This window comes from Ictalurus punctatus, chromosome 19, assembly GCF_001660625.3.
Source record: "Ictalurus punctatus breed USDA103 chromosome 19, Coco_2.0, whole genome shotgun sequence".
In the NCBI taxonomy this organism is placed as follows: Eukaryota; Metazoa; Chordata; class Actinopteri; order Siluriformes; family Ictaluridae; genus Ictalurus; species Ictalurus punctatus.
In genome coordinates this window covers 27,055,682-27,078,181 of record NC_030434.2, presented here as the reverse complement: position 1 = coordinate 27,078,181, position 22,500 = coordinate 27,055,682, and the positions used below count along the sequence as shown (strand labels likewise).

The 22,500-nt window shown below is 38.7% G+C and overlaps 2 protein-coding genes across 2 annotated transcripts in view; both read right to left on the bottom strand.

Annotated features, from left to right (window-relative positions):
* Positions 1–319: 319 nt before the first annotated feature.
* On the bottom strand, positions 320–3,709 carry LOC128635387 (scavenger receptor cysteine-rich type 1 protein M130-like). Its single transcript, XM_053688137.1, has 8 exons — positions 3,526–3,709; positions 2,971–3,285; positions 2,566–2,886; positions 2,032–2,361; positions 1,542–1,847; positions 1,278–1,343; positions 556–861; positions 320–435 (listed from the first exon to the last, which is right to left on the bottom strand). Exons 1-8 carry the CDS (start codon positions 3,707–3,709, stop codon positions 335–337), a joined length of 1,929 nt encoding a protein of 642 aa, XP_053544112.1. The 3' UTR covers positions 320–334.
* Positions 3,710–21,309: 17,600 nt separating this feature from the next.
* LOC128635386 (antigen WC1.1-like) overlaps positions 21,310–22,500 on the bottom strand; it is a 9,766-nt gene continuing 8,575 nt past the window's right edge. Inside the window, exons 8-10 of the mRNA XM_053688136.1 lie at positions 21,889–21,951; positions 21,521–21,586; positions 21,310–21,410 (exon numbers count right to left, since the gene is read on the bottom strand). Of these exons, the coding sequence (XP_053544111.1) occupies positions 21,310–21,410; positions 21,521–21,586; positions 21,889–21,951 (230 nt within the window). The remainder of the gene's footprint in view (positions 21,411–21,520; positions 21,587–21,888; positions 21,952–22,500) is intronic.

Below are 22,500 nucleotides of genomic sequence, written 5' to 3'. Positions count from 1 at the left end.
GCATGATACTGCATGATATTTTAATGTGTTAGCACCCGGTAACATAATATATAATTAACATCTAATCCAGTCTCTAGGACTCAGCCAACCAGGTCAATATCCATACATTAGAGTGGAGATGAATCTGTGTATGTCTCGTACCTCTCCTGAGCACTCTGTTCTGGTCAAAGAGTACCACCAAAAGCACTAAGGCCAGGATAAGCAGCGTTCCCAACACAAAGAGAACCAGTGGAGGGGTGGATGGAGCGTCAGATGGCGGGTTTAGAGCGGTAATACTCATTAACTGAGTTACTGAAATTAAATCACAGAAGAGAATCTTCACAGGACACTCTTTTCATAAATATTTAGAAAAATGGTGAACAGTAATAAATATTGTACCTGTTGGGGTGGTGTGTGTTGCTGATGTGGGTGTAATAGCAGTGGACACAGATAAGTCTGGACATATGGAAATGACAAAAATAGATTCAATCAATTCAATCTTGCATGTTGTTAACACTGGGAGAAAAGTGTAATGAGTGGAGACAGGAAGCTGAAAAGTTAGCACACCCCTCTGACCTGCACAGGTGACTCCAGCAGGAGAGCAGTCAGTGTGTTTCTTCAGGGAATGATGACAGTCCCACAGGTGAATCTCATCCCCTCGACACTTCACTCTGTTCAGCCAGATAGTCCCTTCACCAGGACCAGAACTAACATTCCTATCAGCACTCAGCGCCGACCCACAGCCCAGCTGTCTGCACACCACCTGAGCGTTCCTGATGTTCCACTGATCATCACAAACGGAGCCCCACGTAGCGTTATGATACACCTCCAACCTCCCAGAGCAGCTTCCCTCTCCTCCACTCAGCCTGAGAGACCAGTGCTCTACATCACACACATCACACATGAGGAAACACACCAACGCTGAATAACAGCTCCAGTCACACAGCTCACTACAACACAATGATAATATAACCTTATATTATACTCAACATGCTCTAGTTTACCCAAAATTATTTTGTTTTGTTGTGAAAAAGAATCTTAAACTAATTACAAACATCCTGAAATTCAGCCGCTTACTTGAATGCATTATTAATAAATAATTTAATGAATTTTATTTAAACTCTGCTGGTTTAAGTTTCATGAAATGTGAGGAAGATTGATGCCCTCAGGATGGTTATATGAGGAAATACATTAAAGTCCTCAGAAAATGGTTTTATAAACAGATGAGGAAATATCTTCTGTCACTAACAAATGCAAATGAAGAACAGTACTAACAGCTTTTCCTTATATATCCTTACTTGAGCAGTGTTTCTGAGAGGGAAATGAAGAGCACTTTTCTTGTGTACGTAGAGACTTTCCATCATCTGCAGTAATAAAATACATGCATTAATGAAAAGTCTCACATGCAGCTTTATCTCTCAGAGCAGACTTTTCTCAGACTTCTAACATCAATTTCTGACAAATACACTTTATATTTCAGCAACATTAGTTATAAACTATTCACAATCAAACACTGCAGTTTATGGCAATGTACAGAAGCAGAAAAGTCTGACTCCACCCACCTGTGCAGGTAATACGAGCCACCTCATCACCATTATCACATGTGTTCTGTCCCCAGGGTGAAGATGGACACTGCCACAGATTAGAGTCGTGTTTCCTACACTTCAGATAATCCAGCCAGTTAGGAGCAGATTTTACTCGTGCTTCAGTGTTTGACAGACTGCCACGTCTTCCACAGTTCAGCTCTCGACACACCATGTTTACTGTCTCCTCATCCATCTGACTGTGACACACATTACCCCAGGTTCCATTGTAGAACACTTCCAGATTCCCCTCACAGCCCTCTGTGAGTCGGATCTCTTTAAACTCTGGTGGAAGAACAACGACTCATGCTGAGTATAAACGCAACTGTGATTCCTTGTTTATTATTAACAAATAATATTATTATTATTTAAAATATGGATAAAAATTTCTCACTCAAAGTTAATGGACATCTGCTGCTTTTATGAACAATAACTTCATAAATATTATTGTAGATAAATGACACTGTACCTGAGCACACGACTCCTACGTCCTCCTGGTGTCCACATTCACCCTCTTCACACAGCTGAAATCTGCAGTTCCACAGGGACGTCTCGTTCCCCTCACACTCCACCTCATTCAGCCATATGGACCCAGTTCCAGGACCAAACCAGGCTGGTATGTGTGTACTGAGGGCCACTCCACACTGCAGCTGTCTGCACACCACCTGCGCATCCTCAATATCCCACGAGTCATCACACACTGTCCCCCACGAGCCGCTGTGGAAAACCTCCAGCCTTCCTGCACAGTCTCCCCCAGAACCAACCAGCCTGATGGAGCTGAGGGCGGGGTTAAAGATACCTGCGGAATGGTTCAAAATATGTGTAGACCAAGTGATTCATCTTTTCTCTATTTCACAAATTATATAAGATTAATATTATATTAATTAAAAATGACATCCAATATAATATTTAATTAGGCTGTATATTTAAGAGGATATTTTAGAATTATAAAATGTGTTACTGTTGTTAATAGCTGCTCATTGGTAGGTGTTGTGCTGCTTACCTGAGCAGGTGATGTACAGCTGTTCCCCGGAGCTGCAGTTGACAGGTTGTGCACTGCTGCAGTTCCCCAGATGAGCTTCACTCCCAGAGCAGCTGAAACCCGTTACACACATGTGTTTGTGTTCAGTGGTGGATGGAGAGGAGCGGTAGTTCAGCACGGAGCCACAGCCCAGCTGTCTGCAGAGCACAGACGCCTCAGACAGACTCCACGAGTCCAGGAGAACTCTCCTCCAGTCCTGCCTGAAATAAATCTCCACCTCCCCCTGACACTCGCTCCCTCCAGACAACCGCACTCGCCCCTCATGAAATGCCACGGATGATCCTGAAGCAGAAGAACATCATTTAAATATTCTAATGAACACTGACTTTATTCACTAACGTGGTGTAGGTGACGTTAATATCTCACCATTACAGATGACTCCAGCATCGTGTTTATGAGAGCATGCAGCTCGACTCCATGATGAGATGCCACATTGTGATAGGTGTGTCTCCTTCCCCTGACAATCAAACACATCAGCCCACTTGTGGCCACTCCCCTCCCCAAACCAGTCCACCTCCACCACAGCCACAGCACTCCCACAATCCAGCTGTGCACAGAGAACATCTGCAGCTCTCATATCCCAGCCTACAGCACAAACTGTGCCCCAGTCACCGAGGTACTGGAGCTCCACTCGACCAGAACAGGAGTCCGGTTCGTTCACCAGCCGCGCCCCTGTGTGACCTGAACAAACAGCCGAGAGCTCAGTGAAAGAGGAAAATTAACAAAGACAGCTTAAAGTTTGATTGACAGGTATGTGTTCTCTATTTAAACAGAAGTTAAATCATGATACTTCACCAGAACATATTAATCCCACATCGTTGTAATGGGAGCAGTTTGAGTGTTTGAGTGAAGATGATGTTGGACAGAAGTAAATCTGAGATTCGTTTCCTCTACACTGAAGCTCCTCTGTCCACACCTGACCCTCCCCTCGGCCAAAAGCAGCTGATCCCAGCACCTTCACAGGAATCCCACAGCTCAGCTCTCGACACACAACCTCTGCATCTTGCTGGTCAAAGTCAGCATCACACACTGTGGACCAGGAACGTCCAAGAAGCACTTCCACTCTCCCAGAGCACCGGTGAGGACCCGCAGTGAGTCTCGACATTCTGTGACCTGTGTTTAATTTAATTGTGTAAATATTGTGCAGATTTTCAATAAGACAGAGTACCCTTACAAACAAAACCCTACAAGAATCCTGCAGGATTTTCATTTCTCTGCATGATGTTTGCTGCTCTCCTGCAGGAAAGATGAAATCCTGCAGGACACATTGACAAACTGTGCAGGAAATGTCTCTAGGTTATAGAATGGAGCCTTCAGTACAACAGAAACATGCAGGAATGTCCAACACACTTGCTGCACAAGGGAAAAATCCTGCAGGACTACTGCACACCTCCTACAGAAATAAAATAAAGTTCCCAAGTACTTCATCTCTCCTGCAGGACAACTTCTTATTTCCTGTAAATGAAACAAAAATCTGCAGGTTACGTAGTGGATAAAATGAATTAAAAATGGTAGATCTGCTTTGAGTGGGAAAAACACGCTGCTTAAACCCTCTTTCTGAAGTCTTTTAGTAGATATGTAGGCATGCTCATTTTAGGCAGTGTTGGGGAGAAGATAACTAAAAGTACTGATGCTACTAACCTAACTACATTTTTCAGTAGTGTGACAGTGGCTCTGCTACTTTATAAATAGTTTCTCTTCTCCTGTAATGAGTTACTTTTTCAAACCAGTAGCGATGTAGCGTCACCGATCGCTACGTATTTTGTCCAGTTATAACGGTCCTCTTCATTGCATACCTGCGGTGCCCGCTTGCTTCACAGGAATTAAGAGCCTCATTAACTCACACGGACAGGAAGTGACCGTCTGATGGACACGTAAAGCGACCAACCACAGTTAGTTACGTGATGTATGGGGCGGGTAAATGATAACACCGTAATAAATGAACCCTGGAGTTTATTCTCTGATACAGAGAATATTACTGCTGCTTTGTTGTTAAAAGTCAACACAACACAATGGTTACATTTACTTACAAATCAAATAAAATAAAATCATTCAATAAGTTTATCAGTGCGTGCCGAGGGATTTATTTTATGTTCTGAATGCAACACTCTGATTTTTATCATAATATAATTATTAGTGCTGTCAGAATTACAGAGGAAATGTTTCAGATTAATTTGAAATATTTAACACGATAAAAAAATTCACACAATTACCGCAGCTGCGTTTTGTTTACTTCCTGTGGTGACTGACCTATGACTTATTAAATACGCGTCATTACATTGTGTTTAATTTCTTTTTGCACAATTACACACAGTTATTCATAAGCTGATTCACAATCATGACAAACTAAACATGTTACCCATTTAAGTAGCTTCAGTGTAGTGAGCTACTTTCTGTTAGTAACTTGTAGTGTAGTAACTACTTCTTTAAAAGAGCAGCTTGACTGTAGCTTAACTACTTCAAACTACGAGTAGCTTGTAGCTTGAAAAACTACAGTTTTAAAGTAACTTCCCCAACACTGATTTTAGGATAATAAGACATGTTTTAGTCATGAACGACTCAGTGTTTTAACGAATCAGTTGAGTAAATGATTCGATGAGTCATTCACAACGCACAAAAAAGACTTTTTCACACGTACTGGTGTAACGATGTCGTTTACAGAAACGGTCATTAAATGAATCTTTTTGCAGAAAAGATTCTATTCACTGAGATGACGTCACTCTTTGGCAGCGTAATCGCACAAGTATTCGAATTCACAAATTCAACTGTCACCAACCGCTGTGTGTCTGTAGAGGTACAGTCCAACTTTTATTCAATCATTTTATTTTCTCTTCTGTTTTTAGGTGTGAATTGAACTCCGGCTTGGAAACTTTACAGAATGCATCAGTCATCATGTGACATAATCTCAGTGAATGAAATAATTTCTGTGTGAAAATGCTTTTGTTGTGAAGTTATTTCCCCAGTATGTTTCCTGCAGGATACAAACACTCGCCATGTCCTGCAGAATTTCAGATTGATCCTGCACAATAGTCCTGCAGGAAGTGTGTGTTTTAAACAGACCTGCAGGACATCATTCCTGAAGGATAGAATATTAGATGCATATTCCTGCATATTTTCCTTCATAGAATTCCTGCAGGTATTTCTACAGGAAAATGAGCTGAAAATGTGGGATATCTGCAGAATATTCCTGCAGGATTCTTCTAGGGGTTTGTGTAAGGGTGTCAAGAATTCCAATGTCATTCCAAAATGATTCAAATTTAAATAAAATCTGAATTTATTAAAGATAATTTACTGCTATAATTCAAATTCAGTCAATTCAATCATAATAATTATTTAATTCATTGTAATATATTTTCTAAATACAGAAGTTTACCTGAGCAGGTGACTCCAGCATCTTCATTATGACCACAGTTACTTTTCCCCCACACACGTGATCCACAGTTCTTCAGTGTCGACTCTGATCCACTACAGGCCACATCATCCATCCAGATTGGTCCTGATCCTGGTCCAAAGTGACCGTTTTTTGGTGCATCTACAGCCTCCCCACAGCGCAGCTCTCTACACACCACTGCAGCATCGACCTTATCCCAGTAATCATCACACACTGTTCCCCACCGTCCTTCATGAAGAACCTCCACTCTCCCAGCACAGTGACTTCCACCATTCACCAACCTCACACTGTCTGAGAGAGAGAGAGAGAGAGAGAGAGAGAGAGAGAGAGAGAGAGAGAGAGAGAATAGTTTTATTTTAATTTTATTTTTTATTTCATGTTTTATACACACACACAAACACACCCACACACACACACACACACACACACACACACACACACACACACACACACACACTTTCTCTCTCTCTATCACCACACACACACACACACAATAAATCCTGTGTAAACTGTAATCATTAATCGGGACCTGATTTTATAACTGAGGTCTCAGAAAAACCCCTGAGGATGATGTGTGTACGCTCATGTACAGCTTTTTAAATTCTATAAAAATGAAAGACTTTCACTGTTTATAAAGTTACGATCAGTCCAGGAAAATTTCTCCCATTTCAGGATTAAAAATGGTGGCTACTGTTAAAGTGAGAAGTGTGTGATGTTTTAGTGTGAATAATCAGTGTGTACTTACCAGCTGCTGTGAGTGTGAGTGTGGATGAGAGAAGAATAAAAGTCAGACAGATTTCCATCTCCCTCCTCGCTGTACACGATGTGTTCACCTCCACTCGCCCAGAGAGACTGAGAGAAGTGTGTCCCCTCACTCAGCCCCCTACAGAGAGAGAGACAGAGAGACAGACAGAGAGAGAGAGACAGCCACCAATCACACACACTGTAACCTTATTAGAAAGACGAGAGGAAATCATCACACAGCCTCAATAACAAATCAGACGAGGCATCTCTCACTTTCTCCATATATATCAAAATAACGTCAGCGCTGATGAACAGAGCTCCGCCTCCCGCCTCTGAGGTGTGTGACTGAGGAACAGAGCTCCGCCTCCCGTCTCTGAGGTGTGTGACTGACGAGAGTCGACCACATCACACACTGATTTCAGAGAGAGGAAGCACTCGGCTGTCGTACAGCATTAATGCCTGACAGCTGCACAGAGCAGATACACACACTGATAAACCACTGCAGCACACTGCAACTACATCAGCTACACACACACACACACACACACACACACACACACGTTTAATATTTATTATTACTTTATTACAACATTATATCATGATCAACATTAAATCATTTCTAGACTTTTTTTTACTGAAGTTTAACATTTATTTAATAATAATTTTAAGGAATATTAAGAATCTTTAATGAGTCGTATTCATAGTAGAGTTAAGAGTGTAGAGTAGTGCGGATTTGATAATCATGTAAAGATGTTAGATGTAGCTACAGACGTAAGATCTATTCAGATGTTAAGAGGGGTGGAGTTTCAGTAAAACAGAGGCGTGTCTCAGTTATGCACGATTCTTGAGCTTGCGTGATATCGGCTCGAGTGAGGAGCAGTGTTAAGTCCGGCGCCACTGTCTGGCTGTTTAATATAACTGCAGTATGTCACGCAGAAATGTATCTTTTGACTCTAAATACACTTGAAATTTAACATTAGTTTCCTCTGCAATTCATTGGGTTTGTATATTTTGATTGAAAACAAAATTCCAGCATTCAAAATTCAATGCACACACATTCACCTTCCTAAAATACAGTTCCAAAATATTCAAAATACAAAATAATCAAATTGTTAAAATACCATCTTCATTATTCTTCAGGTAATATTTCAACATATTATTTTTCAACCTCACAAATTCAGGCTGCAAAAATTCAGGTCTTAAAATTCAAGTCTTCACATCCGGGTCTCACAGGAAGAGCAATGGATTGCTGATACTATTGTAACATGTTACTCTGGGCCGCCCCCTAGTGCTGGGATTGTGCAAACAAGCCACAAGAGAAGATGAACCTACCGGACTGGCATAAAGTTGGCTTTACATTGGGCGTTCGATATTCGCAGATATGTGCAAATTAAGGGACCGTCTCTAAAGTTACATATTGGTATACATGTTTCTATCTTCAATAGCATTCGAAGGGAATGACTTACAGTCATAAAACCAACTGTAAAGTGTTCATCTAGGTGTTTTCTCAAAAATCTAAAAGGTGTGCATCATACCTGACACCTACAGGAACACTTTACAGTTGGTTTTATGACCAAGTCATTCTCTTCAAATGATATTGAGCTTTAAATTATGGTGTATTTCTGTATATGTCTATATGGTATAAAAACATCACAATGTTTAGATATGATTTGACAGTTTATTTTATTAAATAACAAAAATCTAAAAGGTGTGGTTTATACCTGACCCCTTGATGAAATAACTTTTATTTACTTCATTTATTTGTGTGATGGCAATTCCTGCTTTGTAGTTAAAATCATCAAAGTTAAATTGGGTTTATTGTGGGTCTGTGTCGATATTTTTCATGTAAGTTGTTAGTGCTAATGTTTTGGCTGTTAGCTGTAAGGTGAGCTAGTTCATGGCTACAAGACTCTGGGTTAGTTGTAACATCAGTGAAACATGTTATAACCTACCCCAAGCAAATGTTTCATTGTATTTATATGTTTTCTTTGAATTTCAGTATGCCTAGGCCTTGGAAGAGAAAATCAAACTGATGGGTGTCTCTCAGCATTTTGAAGAGAGCATCAGATGATGTAAAAGAGCAGGAAAATCTGTACGATCTGTGGGAAAATTGTACGACATTTGCCATGTAACCTTGTACAGATTCTGTAAAAAGAGGAAGATGTTAGAAGAGAAGGGATGAAGGGAACTTCCGAGTGTAGGCTACCACAGTGGAAAGAAGGTCTTCACTGATGAACAAGAGAAAGAACTTACAGAATATCTGATGAGGGCAGCTGATGCATTTTATGGACTGTGTCCATGTGAGGTAAGTAGGATAAAGAGTAGGATTAGGGATAAGATAGGAGAAAGATAGAAGAAAATGATCAAATTGTAGTGGTGTCAATGTAATATATACAGATGGAGAGATGGGGGAAATAATGAAAATGATTGTGCATCAGCTTGCTGTTGTCATGATTCCCCTTGAAGCAGCGTGCTCTAAGTGCGAATGCGCGAGCACATGCTTTTGCATTGTTGACCGTTGTAACATCTGGACACGTGTGTTTTGTTTGTTTCTGTCATGTCTCCTCCCTGTTCTGTCATTGGCTGGGATTTCGAGTGTGTCTGTATTGCCCTCAGCTGCTAGCAGTTTAGACGCTGATCATGTCCACATATATACCGCGCGCCTCCCAGCACACAAGGCGGAAGATTATCGTAGAGTTAGATTAGTTCGTATAGCAGTCATAGTCACGGTCCATGTTTAGAGTTAGTTCACGCTGGATTATCCGCTCCCAGTTCCTTGTCATAGTTCATGTTTCTCGTTTTGTTTATCGACCCTGTTTTCCGTGACCACGACCTTGATTCATGTTTAACCCTGTGTATGCCTGTTTGCCGATTGCCTGACCTTCACCTGTTTTGGATTACGTTTATGGATCACGTTTTGAATTTGTCTGCCTGTCTCTCTTTTAAAATAAACAACTGTTCATACTGCAATTACATCCGTCCTATCTCCGCTCCGTCATGATACGTGACAGCTGTGAAATGTGGGTGCACATATCTAAAGACATGGGAGGAATCTTCAAAGGCAGGAGCAGACTGGTTTTCAGTCTACATGAAAAGAAACCCAACTCTGTCCATTAGGAACCCTGAGGCCACAAGCCTGGAACGCACTGTAAAAATGATTTAGAGTTTGAGTTGTTCCCAAGTATGTTGACACAACAATTTATTTATTTTTTTTTTAGTTTTTCAGTCATCTTAACATGTTTTCACTGCCGTAACTAGTTTGTAAGTTGAATTAGCGAGAGTATCTGTCACCTCAACTTAAAAGCATATGTTGAATCAATACAACACTGATGTCACATTCTGAACATTCATCCCGAGATCTCACGTGAAGTGCAAGACAGACAGAAGACGTTAGTTGGCAATGCTGTAGGGCAAGATTGAAATCTTCCACCATCATCAAATTTGGTAAGTAAATATTTGTTCATGTTGATTTAACAACTTGTAAAAATCACATGTACTATATAATAGTATATTGTTTATAATAGTAAAGTATTGTTTACATCGTTTCTACATAGAATTAAACTGCGGATAATCTTCACATAGTTTGGCTAATCGTATTATATTGTTGCTAGCCAGTGAGCTAAAGCTAAATATCTGTAAAAGTAATGAAACAAAACTGTCCCATGCCTTGTATCTATGAAGACTGTGTGTGTTCATTTAGAACTGAACTTGCTCTAAGGAAACATTTGGCCAGGGACCATAAAGAAGCCTCTAAATTGAATTGTGATCTCTGTGCTTTCTCAGAGATCTGTGGGATTAGTCAGTATTTCACACAAGACTCATCTCCAAAGCAAAGAGAGCGTGAAATGTCCTTTTCAAAACTGCAGCTTCCAGTGCAGAGTATAGAGCACATTTCATGCTCATAAGAGTAAAAAACATCAGAAGTGTGGAGTTGAAAATCTTTGTGCAGATATTTACCAAACTTGCACTTCAGGTGTTTTTGATTCTGAAAATACAGCTTTTGAGGCCGATTTGGATGTTCTGGACCTCTCAGTATCTCAATTTCCTTCACAGCATGATGAAGACATGCATTATTTGCTTCAGCAGAAACTAGCATCTTTTTTTTCTTCGGTTGCAAGCAATTCTGCATGTTTCTAAAGCAGCAGCCCAGGAATTTGTAAATGAACTTGGCAGTATTTTCTCATTGCTGAAGAGTTTGCCCCAAAATTAATTGAAGATGTTTTGCACAAGCACAACTGCATCATGCACAATACAGTTATCGATGCCATAAAAGAGAGAAAAGTTTTTTTGCTCAGAATACAAAAGAACAGTTGTTTTTTTTAAAGGAAAACTTTAAAGTGGTGGAGCCTGTTGATATGTAATAGATGCATCTTCTTCAAGAAAGTGTGTTTATATTGCTATTTTGCAAATATTGTCAGAGCTGTTAAACCGCACTGACGTTTTAGATAAACATTTGCAGACAGAAGACAGGGAATATTTTCCACAGTGGGCCCATTTTAAAACATACAGGGATGGTCTATATTGTAAAGAGGATCAGTTATTGTCTTCAGAAAAGCTGAGTATAGCTTTGGGATTGTACATTGATGATTTTGAAGTGTGTAATGCATTAGGAATATATAGATAGAAGCATAAGGTCTCTGCAGTTTATTGGGTTCTTTCAAATTTACCAATTCGGTATAGGTCATCTGTGCAATCAATATATCTGGCTTGCCTTTCTTATAGTAGTGATGTGAAAAAATATGGTCACAATGCCATTCTTGAGCCATTGCTTAAAGACATAGAAGTACAAGACAATCATGGAATATATGTTCATTTTCCCACTCCGAACAGTTGAAGCTATTGAAAACATCCTTGTGGGATTGGACAAGGGGACAGATTTGGTTTCTGTGAATGGTGTAAAAAGTGACTGTGTACTTAATAGTCTCTCTTATTTTCACACAATACACGGGTTCCCCCCAGTTTTCATGCATGATGTATTGGAAGGGGTAATACCAAAGGAACTGTGTTTATGCCTTTAAACCTTTCATTTCTAAACATTATTTTACATTGGAGGATCTCAACTCAATTATTCAGTCCTTTCCTTTTAAACACTGTGATAAAACTGACAGACCTCAACAAATTCCAAAATCCTTTGCATCAAAATGCTCTACAGGGGGTAATTGCCATGAAAATTGGACTTTGTTGTGATTCTTGACATTGGTAATCGGTGACAAACCTGAGAATGACGTAACTTGGCAAAATGTTTTGAAACTAAAAGACATTGTTGAAATTTTGTCTCGTGGACATTTTTCAGAAGAGTTATTGCACTACTTGGGGTTCTTGTTAAAAGAGGTCTTTCCTGACATCAGTCTGTTACCCAAGCATCATTTTCTAGAACACTACCCTGAACTTATGCGTAAATTTGGACCACTGGGAGATTTCTGGACTGTTCCCTTTGAAGCCAAGCACAGCTGTTTTAAAAGATTGGTTCATGATGTTCAGAATTTTAAAAATATCTTGCTCACTCTTGCTACAAAGCATCAGCTTACATTAGCTTATTATCTAGACTTACCCAGTCTTCATTCATCATTGATCCTTACATTGCATGGTTCATTGAGCACTTGAGGTGTTATGAACTAGAAAAAAGCCATACCTCTGAACTAAATATTGTGGAACCACATCAACTTGCCAGTGTGAAATGTCTAATTGCTTTTCTCTGGATACATTTCTAAAGGTTACACTCCCACTTCAAAACGCTTCTTCGAGTGATCAACTCTGAACGGGACATTTAAAAAATTTAACTTGACACTGTTCCTGACACAATCCATGGTCTCAAAGAGGTGCTGAACAGCAAACTGCAGCTAAGAGACTGTTTTGATCTTCAATATGAAGATAATGACTTTAAACACTTTTGCAACCTTACTTCAGTAACTGATCTGCCCAAAGAGAAGGCGACACTGAAGATCCCATTCAGTCACTCTCATATATTTTCAGACTCAGGTTTGGACACTGCAATATTGTCTACATCATCCTCTCCATAAACAGCTTCATCTCAAGTAAACAGCTGTGTCTCAGTCACCTCAGAGTCATTCACATCCATGGCCTGCTGACTTTATCATTCCCAACTTCTCATATGATGTTGAGCTGAGACTAAAGCATGGTAACAAGGCAAGCAGCGATGGAACTCTCTTGACAATGTCCCGAGACACGCAGACCGAAATACTGGAGAAACTTGCTGAAGCGATGTTTGCTTACAAAGCCTACCCAGTCAAAGAGGAAATCAAAAGTGTGGCCATTGCGCTAGTTTTTAAACACCCCTGTCTGAAAGAAAGAGGCTCATCAGCAGGGTGGAATGGGTGGAAATTAAGTTTGACATGGAAGATGGGAAACTACAGATGCAAACTAAGAGATGCAGGTTGCGAAGAACTCAAAGTGAATTCTGCAAAGAGAAGTGCAGAGGGGCTGCAAGGAAAGTGAAACAAAGTGAAAAAGACTAAACGCTCTGAAACAAACTTTCTCCCAGACCTCCCCCCAGGAAAAGACTGGAAACACTGGAAGACAAAAGAGAACTGATGTCCCAGGAGATGAAAAAGATAAATCCAAACATGAGTTTTGTGAATGCAGCCATGAGCAGTACGTATTCTCTCCGGAGACAGGAGATAGTTGAAGATGAGCCTCCACTGTCTGAAATAAAAGTGAGGTGGCCAGATCTTTTTAATGAGAGACAGGTAAAGTTCTGTTATGCTTTTTTTAAATCATCACTTCTTAGTACGTGTTACCTATGCTGACATGGCAAACAACCACATTGCAATACACTACCCGTCAAATGTTTGGAGACTGAAATGTTTCTCATGATCTTAAAAACCTTTTGATCTGAAGGTATGATTTAAATATTTGAAATCAGTGTTGTAGACAAAAATATAAGGGGCGTGATCTGTCATCAGAGCAAGGCTTGCAGCTGGCGAGAGAAGTGAGCTTTGGCCCAATCATGGTTCTGGAAAATGTCTAGTAGTGTAATGACTGTCTAAATAAAATGTTACAACTTGTAGAAAAAAATATGTAATTGTGCCAACATATTCATTTCTTTCATTAGAAAACTAACATTTTTTTTACAAAAAAAAATATTTTTTTAAATGGATGACGGAGTGTGAAATATTCCAAAAAGCAGCCGATAAGTGCGCAGTGTAGGTGGGAACTCCTTTAATACTGATTAAAAAGCATCTCAGGGAAATTCCTCAAGAAATTGGTTGAGAAAATACCAAGAATACATTTCTCTGAATTCGAGGCAAAAAGGGCGTCGACTTTGAAGATGATAAAATGTTAAATTATTTTGATATTTTTATCACACCATAATTCCCATAGTTCCATTTGTGTTATTCCAGAGTTTTGATAACTTAATTATTGTTCTAAAATGTGTAAAGATCATTTTTACTCGTGCTTATCCGATGCTGATATGTAGGCACAGTTTAGTGTGGCAGTTGAACTGGTGTCTTATAGCAAGTTGCCACAGTGTTTGGACGGTGATCACTGATATAACTTTGCCTTTTTTGTCATATCCAATATGAAAAAAATATTAAACTTGCATTTTTTGTTCTTTTACCTAGTACTTTGGAATGGAATCTTATGACCTTTGACCTGCACTGTGAAAATTCATATGAGTTTTTTTTGCAGTGTTGTTTAACATGTTTCTCTGTTATGTTTGTTTGATGTTCTGTAATGACTGAAGATCAGCGCAGAATTCACCAGACTTGTGTCGATGGACCTGAGCAAGTCCTTTCATGAGGGTCTTGACAAACACACCTCAAAGCTGCTGTATTCATACCGCTCGAGGCGCTATGCAGACATCGCAGAAATGAGTGCCATACTGGAGAGCCTGGATAAAAATGTGAGATTTATTTCAAGTGTACTTATTTTGTAAACACTGTGGTCATTTCCTTTCTTGCTATTTCTCTTGTCCTGCATAAATTGTATCTAAATCTTTTGTTACTTTTGAGTCATCAAATCACAGGAAGAGGGTTGCAGTACTGCTGGGGCTGCCACTGCACATGTGGGAGAATCCATCTCAGTTCTTACAGATCTGTGAGGTAAGTGTCTGTGAGGAAAGTAAGAAGGGATTATGGAAGATAATCAGATAATGGAACTCCATGTATTGATATTTCCAACTATTTTGATGGTGTTTACATTGTTTTATTTTCTAGAGTGATGATAAATTTCAGGAAGTTGTACTGTGTTTTTTTTTTTTTTTTTTTTTTTTTTTTTTTTTTTTTTTTTTTACCACCTTCTAATATTAATTCATCTTGTGTGATAACTAGTGAAGTTAAGATCGGTTCACTCATGCTGTTCTTAAGTCGTTGAGCTTGTGAGGTTGTATGTGTGAAAGCACATTTTAAAGTTTGTCTTTGTTTTTAATACAGCACACACATTCTGAAGAAGAGTTAATCAAGGGCATGACTGTAGGAATCATTACAGTTGTGGATGATGTGATGGAGCCTGTTCCGTGTGACTGCAGTGGTGTAGCTCTTGTAATCGAAGAGGTTGTCGTTCTACGCAATTTTGGTGATGTACCAAATGCATTTGCCAACTTGATGGGATTACTCTATGCACTTAACATAAACTACCCCAAAAACTTCAAATACACCTTTGAGGTCAATCAGAGGCTGTTCATGAACATTGGAGCTGATGCCTGCAGTGCACTAGTACATTCACTTAAAAATAAACTGCTGAAGTAGAGATGGGTGTTATGCATTTCTTGTAAGAGAGATTTCATGTGTTTTTGTGTTACGTGTATGTTACAGTTTCTGTGCCTCAGTGACATGACTTGAATTTCGTTTTATATTTTCATTGCTTTAAGTGTACTTTCACTTTTAAACACTGGTCAATTGAAATGTAATTTTGTTAGGCAAAAACAGATTTCTGCTTGCTTTTCTGTTTATTTTAAGAAATTAATGTAATTTAATTTTTTTCACAATTGTAGTAGATTTTTGTTTACTCAAATTGATCTTTTTTCCCACAAACATACAATTTTTAACCTTTTGCTATAGAAAGAGTAAAAAAGAAACACTGGCTATTGAAGCTCTGGATATTTGAACCTGTTTGTGAATTTATAATGGAAACAATTGATAGTCTTTCATATGGAAAAATGGGTTGTTATTTATTTGGTTGAACTTGCTAATGTAAGTTAGGAAAAGAAGCCACATTAAGTTAAATGAACTCAAATTTTAGTAAAGACAACTTGAAAATGTTACGATCCCACCGGCAGATGGCGCTGTGGCGACAAAGTGCACGAGCGGCTTGAGAGCGCTCAGGTGCTTGAAGTGAGCCTGGAAGCTACAGCTGCGTCAAGTATTGCCAGCTGTCGGCAATTCAGAGACTGGTTACTTAAACCTCTCGCGTTGTTGCGCACATCGGGCCTTAACTCAAAGTAAAACAAAGTAAAGCAGAGCAAGGACGACGGAATGAATAATGGTGCCAGGTTTTGATGTTGCCATGCGCTGTCTATTTTCCTGTTCCTTAGCTTACGCCTTGTTTATGCCCTGCCAGAGTTAAGATTGTGTATGCCTTGTCATATGAGTGCTTATGTCTTGTCATAGTTAAAAGATGTGTCCATGCTCTAGTTGAAAGGGGAGAAAGAGAGAGAGGAAAAAACACGGGGTCCGTGAGAGATTAAATGACACTGCTGAAAAGAGGAGAAAAGTGAAAGTAAATAAAAGGAAAGCCCTTTTCGTGGGTTTAAACCCGGTCTACTTCCGGTCTCCTCATTTCGACATGTAGGGATCTTTAACCATCTTTTACCAGCCATTAGCTGTGTTTATGCAGTGGGGTGTGTCGTGGTTCAAACGTCACCCTTATTATAGTAAGCATGGTAGTTTAACGTAGCTCCGATCGGAGCGCGAGCTGTCGCCGTCACAGCTATTAAAGACGCTCTCATGATTTTCGTATGTGTCATCGTGAGTATCACGTCATCGGATCACGGCAGGTAAATCGTTTAGTTCTGTTACTCGAGCTAAATTATTTTGCATGCTTTCCAAATTGAGGTTGTTACCTGTTTGTTCTTAGGTCCTCGATGTTGCATGCGTTAAGGCGGGCTGAGTGAGGTGTGGTCATATCGGTATAGCTCCTCCCCCTCACTCGCGGAGCCACGTTGCTGCTTCATACTCTGATTTGGTTTTATTGTTATTTTGCGTCGTGTTGGTTGCGGTTACTGAGATCAGTTTTCTTTAATTCACTGTGTTGTAACAGTCTTTCAGTTATACTGATACTGCTATGTGGCAGTAGTGGTTTTGGTCAGTCTTGGTAAACGTGCTACCTGTAATCAGTTTGAGCTCGAGGTGATCTGTGTGTTTGTGACGGTAAGTTTGTCTTTGTCTCGTTTTATTCTTGTTTGTTTTGTGCAAATTGTGATTGATTTTGTGTTTTTGTTTTCTCCTTGAAGGAGCTGGGTGCTTCCTGAGGCTGGGGCGAGTTCTTTGCTGCACCTTTAGGCTTTAATTAATTAAGGCTCGTTATTGCTGTTTATTTGCAGTGAATGTTGTGGGTATGATTCTGATTGGTGTGGTTCTTCTCCCTTTTGTACAGCTGGTGCTGTCGTACTAGCCTCATACAGGAAGCCTCAGTCCTCCTAGTCTTATTAACTTTCTCTTGTGACTGTTTTATTGACCAATGCCTGGCTGCGTTGGCTGCTTCTTTTAAAATAATTCTTGGCCAGTCTTTTTAACTTCAGAATAAAATGTATTTTTGTATGGAAACCCATGCCTCTTGCCTGTTCTAAGTGGAACGTACTTGCGTGTCCTTATTTGGGTTGTTTCCCCCGTTCTCTCGGGGTGGCGTAGTTGGTACAAAACGAACGAACGAGCCACATTGCTACATTTATAACCCATTATGTGTTTTACCGGCCGTTGTCGCGTCTATTAGCTTTTATCGACAATTGCCGAGTTTATCGGTCATTATTAGTGTTGAACGCCAGTATACGCATTTGCCAGCTGTGATCAGTTTTATAATCAGCAGTTCTGGGGATTTTACCAGCCGGAAGTGATGTGTAGGACACAATATTTAGTAGCACGCAGGCCGTAGGTGGCGATTTGGTCGGGATTATGAAGTGTTACGTGGGCGGAGAAACGTGGCTGATGGGCTGTTGCACGGCGTCGAGGGAGCCAATCAGCGCTCAGATAGTTTCATGGCTGAACTGGGCATTTACAGACAATAACCGAAATTTGATTTACTAAAATTACTGCAGAATAAAATAAAACCCAGTTTGATTGAAGGCTGATGAGTGGTCATGGGTACATTAAAAACCATGTAAGAATGCAATATTAAAGGAACATGGACATAGGGGTCAGTTTACCATGAGGAATATTCATTACATTCACACGTTTCCTGTCGCATCTTCTCATTTCTATTTTTGTAATAAAAAATAAAATTGGTAATAACCATTAAACATGTATATTTATAATAAAGAAACGTATTTTCTAAAAATTCATGTTTCTTTGTTGTGCTCTAATCTAGTAATTGTCTGTAATTAAAAAGAAAATAATAAGAATTCGTACCATTTCACTTCCAATTAGATATTGTTTTTGTTTCAGGATTAAACATTAATAATGTAAATAAATAATTATTTACTTTAAAAACACTTACCTTTTCAGGCCACAAGATGGCAGTAACGCACTTCACCACTGCGATTCCTGTTTAGGGAAATGTGTTTTTCTCTTAACTGACCTGCTGAGGGCGCTGTGAGGATTATTATTAGCAGTAGTAGCATAAAACTACTATTACAGAAACACAAATGAGTAATTACAGAAGCAATCAAATATTATATATAATAATCTCGGTATTAAGTCCTCATTATGTGCTTAATCTGAATGAGCTATTATTTTAAAAATTAGGTAAATGTTTTCATTATGTGAATTTATGTGTCTGTTCCTGAGAATAGAACTCTGTTCCTCACAGCTGATATGTTCACACACACTTTGTACATGTGTTCAAACTAGTAGTAATATCAACAAAGAAAATAATTGAATAGTGTCCAAGAGTGCAAAGCCACCATGTGTGAAAGCACTGCCATGTTCGTTCTTGTGTGTGTGAGAATACATTCACATTTACCTCAAGCGTTCATTATACTGTGGAGTTGAGGATTAATGTTTGAGCTCAAGGTTGTGCTGGGATTTGAAATCACAACATTCTGGTGAGTATCTAAATGTCATTTATTTATTTAACTTGGACCCAATCAAAATAAATAATATTTTATTATATAAATATAATAAAAAATATAAAATCTGCACTTACACCTCAACTCTGTGGATTTGGATTAAAGCATCTACTAAATAAATAAATGTAAATGTAGTTTTTACTGCCTGAGATGTTCTATAAGGACATTGACCACAGATTCATCACTACAAGAGCCACTCACTCAACTCAAACACAGATCACCACATTATACTAAAAATAATCAAAGCACTTTTATTTCACTGAATGTATAAAAATAGATGATTGTTACACAATATGAAAAAGAGCAAACAAAACTGTGTATAATGTAAAATATTTACTTCTTCTCATTGTGGAAAGATAAAAAGTCACAGTTGCTTGTATATTGTTTATTAAGATGTAACTGGCCATCATTCATTTAAAAAGTGAGAATATTGAATTAAACCTGAGATTATAAACAAAATCCTGAGAATAAGGAAACAAACCTGAGAATTTAACATCAAAATATATATTTATGATACTTACATATACTATATCTGACTTTCAACACAGCCAGCTACCTAATAAACATCACAACAAAAAATGCAGTACAGCAAGCTATCTAATTATCATGTCATAGTATGAATATTTCATAAAGGAATTCTCTAATCCATTTCAATTATATGTTTTATAGTTAAAAGCACAGCATTGAACATAAAGATAAATGTGTTTTAAAATGAATAAACAAGTATTGATTTAAGGAATAAAAATCTCTTTGTTCTTTAGGCACGTGGCTTATAGTTACTAACACATTTCTAAAAACACTGAATAACAGGTTGATAAATGTAAAACATTCAGATGAATATTATAGCAGTTCAGATGAAAGAATAGGTGAGATAAATGAGGTGTGGTGTGTCAGTGATATTTAAGCTGACTTATAGCATTAAAAGTGTTGTAAAAGAAAAGCTGGAGACGCTGCATTAAGTCATATGAAAGGTGATGTAACTCTCCTACTCTATTTGCTAATAACTAGGGGGAAATGAACACAGCTCAGAAAACAGGACATTTTTGGAAGTATAATAAAATCATTTTTTGTGTTTATAAAAGTTGAAATGTAATTTCCTGAGAAAAGGCCTTTGGTGGCGTGTCTCAGTCACATGATCACTGTCTTTCTGAGATTTCTCCTCCACGTCATCATATTCTGTAAAATAAATACATTTACCTCTTTAATATATCCTTTGTATTGTATTAATTGTTGTGTAAAACCTTAAAAATACAGTAAATTATGCACTATGTAGGAGTGTCTTTAATATTCTAGCAATAAAAAAGTGAAAAAAGGACATTTATCAATTCAGCTTTCTTTATATTAACACAGGCCATGTGTATAAGATGTGGAAGTAAATGAGACATAAATATAGGTCTTATCTAAACTGTTTAATAAATATGGCTGCACTTGTTAAATGACAGAACGGAGATTACAGAACAGAAAGCTGATATTTATATTATATCTCATATATAATAGAGTCACGCTTTAACTTTGCTGCCTTTGCACTCGCGTACATTACCGGAATAAACATCTCACTCACTTTCTGTCTCTCCTACATCCTGTTCCTCAGTGATGACATCATCATAATCTTCTGGACTGTCTAGTGAAGAAATAAATGAATAAGTAATAAAGCACTGTGTGTGTTGCTGTTATAGTAAAATACTGAGTTACAGGGTGGTGTGATGAAGCTGAGTTACTGCTACCACCCTAACGTTGATCATTTAACTATAACAGCATGTCCCCAAGTGTTTTATTCCTCTCACACCATGGGAATTTCACAACAATTGCAGTTCTTCATTCAGTAAAGAATTAGATGTTGTAGTTTTTATCCATTTATAGTTACAGATAATGTTGTAGAGCTTTGGAAAAACAAGTTCCTTTTCTCACTTATGTCATAGCCGCTATAAACAGTGGTTCCTCACCAGCTTTTCTTTTTTTGTCTGTTTCCAGAAAGAAACTGACCTGTGATGATGTTTGTGTTCGTTTCAGTGGGAACCGCATCGTCGTAGTTCTCGGACACGTCCTCTGTCAGAATGTAGAGATGAAAGCTATTAAATCCACATGAATGTCATTAATGATCATTTGGATGCTTGTGGATGCAATACTGTCACATTATTATCATACCTGTCAGTATAACTGACTTCTGATCAGCTGTAACGGCGTCATCATAATTCTCAGCTTCATCCTCTACACCAAAACACAGATATTTAAAGATATTTAAAGTTTACTGAAGAGGCAGTTTGTACACTGTGTATTTGATGACACAATGCAAAATGACATGGTATACATGTAAAAAATGTCACTACACACAAACCAATAAATAAATTTATTTGCAGTCTGTGTGTTTCATTTATACTGCTTTCTAAAACTAATCCCAAAACAGAACCACACCATCCACGTTATCAGGGATCGGTCCAGCAGGGACGGCATCATCGTAGTCCTCTGGTGGGTCAACTCTTCCTGTATCACCTAAATGAAATAAAAGCAGAGGCTCTGTACAAACAGCTCCATCACATTCTGACCTCATGGTTTAATGTGAAGTCAGTAAATTTATGTCATCAGTTAACAACTGCACCCACTTATGAAGTCACTGGTGTCGATGACATCATCATAATACTCAGCCTTTTCTCCAGTCCCAGACTTTACTGTAAAAAGAACAATTGGTTTGTTTTGGGTTTTTAAACACATTTATACTCAATAAAATCCTCCTCCAAAGAAGCTTTGATCAATTTGATAAGAGGGATTTCAGAAGCTTAAAGTAAGATAAGGTTGATTGTGAGATGTCACGTGTCAGCATTAAAACACTGGAGTTCCTGTAATTCTTCTGTACAATACATCATAATCACGTCTCAGAAAGGACACATTTAGTCATTTCTGATTTTTAATTGCAATTCTAATATCTTTCAGTTAATGGAGTTAGACAAACTCACACTCTGGCCTTTTTTACCTGAGAGAAGCTCATCATCCACATGCTCATACCCAGAATGCTGTTCTTCAGAGAGGAGACTTCCTGTTAGAGGAGAGCAGCACATTCATGAGACGTGTTCAGAAAAGTAGATCACCAACACACACACACACACACACACACACACACACACACACACACACACATGCACAAACACACACACACACACACACATACATAGACACACACACATACACACACACACACACACACGCACACACACTTGCTCACACACACACACGTACACACAAACACACACACACAAACACACACACACACACACATTGAGGAACATACACAGATTCAAGTATTAAATGTTTATCAGGACATCCAGTAACACAGCGGTCTACAATCTTTTTTGCCCCATGGACCGGTTTAATATCAGACAATATTTTCACAGACCGGCCTTTAAGGTGTAGCGGATAAATACAACAAAATAAAATGATACGACCAGCATAAAAACTGGGGAATTTTTAAAAATATAATAATAAACGTGAATCCAGTGTGAAATCGCAGCTTTATTAGCAGCATCCTCATAACATCACGCCATTATTTTCACTCATTTTGCTAGCTTGTGGGTTTATTTTTAGCAGT

Coding starts and splice junctions, on each gene's coding strand:
- LOC128635387 (XM_053688137.1), bottom strand. CDS start 3,709: ATGTCGAGACTCACTGCGGGTCCTCACCGGTGCTCTGGGAGAGTGGAA. Junction 2,362..2,565: donor GCTGTACATCACCTGCTCAG/GTAAGCAGCACA, acceptor ACCATTCCGCAG/GTATCTTTAACCCCGCCCTC. Junction 862..1,277: donor CTCTCAGAAACACTGCTCAA/GTAAGGATATAT, acceptor TGTGTGATGTAG/AGCACTGGTCTCTCAGGCTG.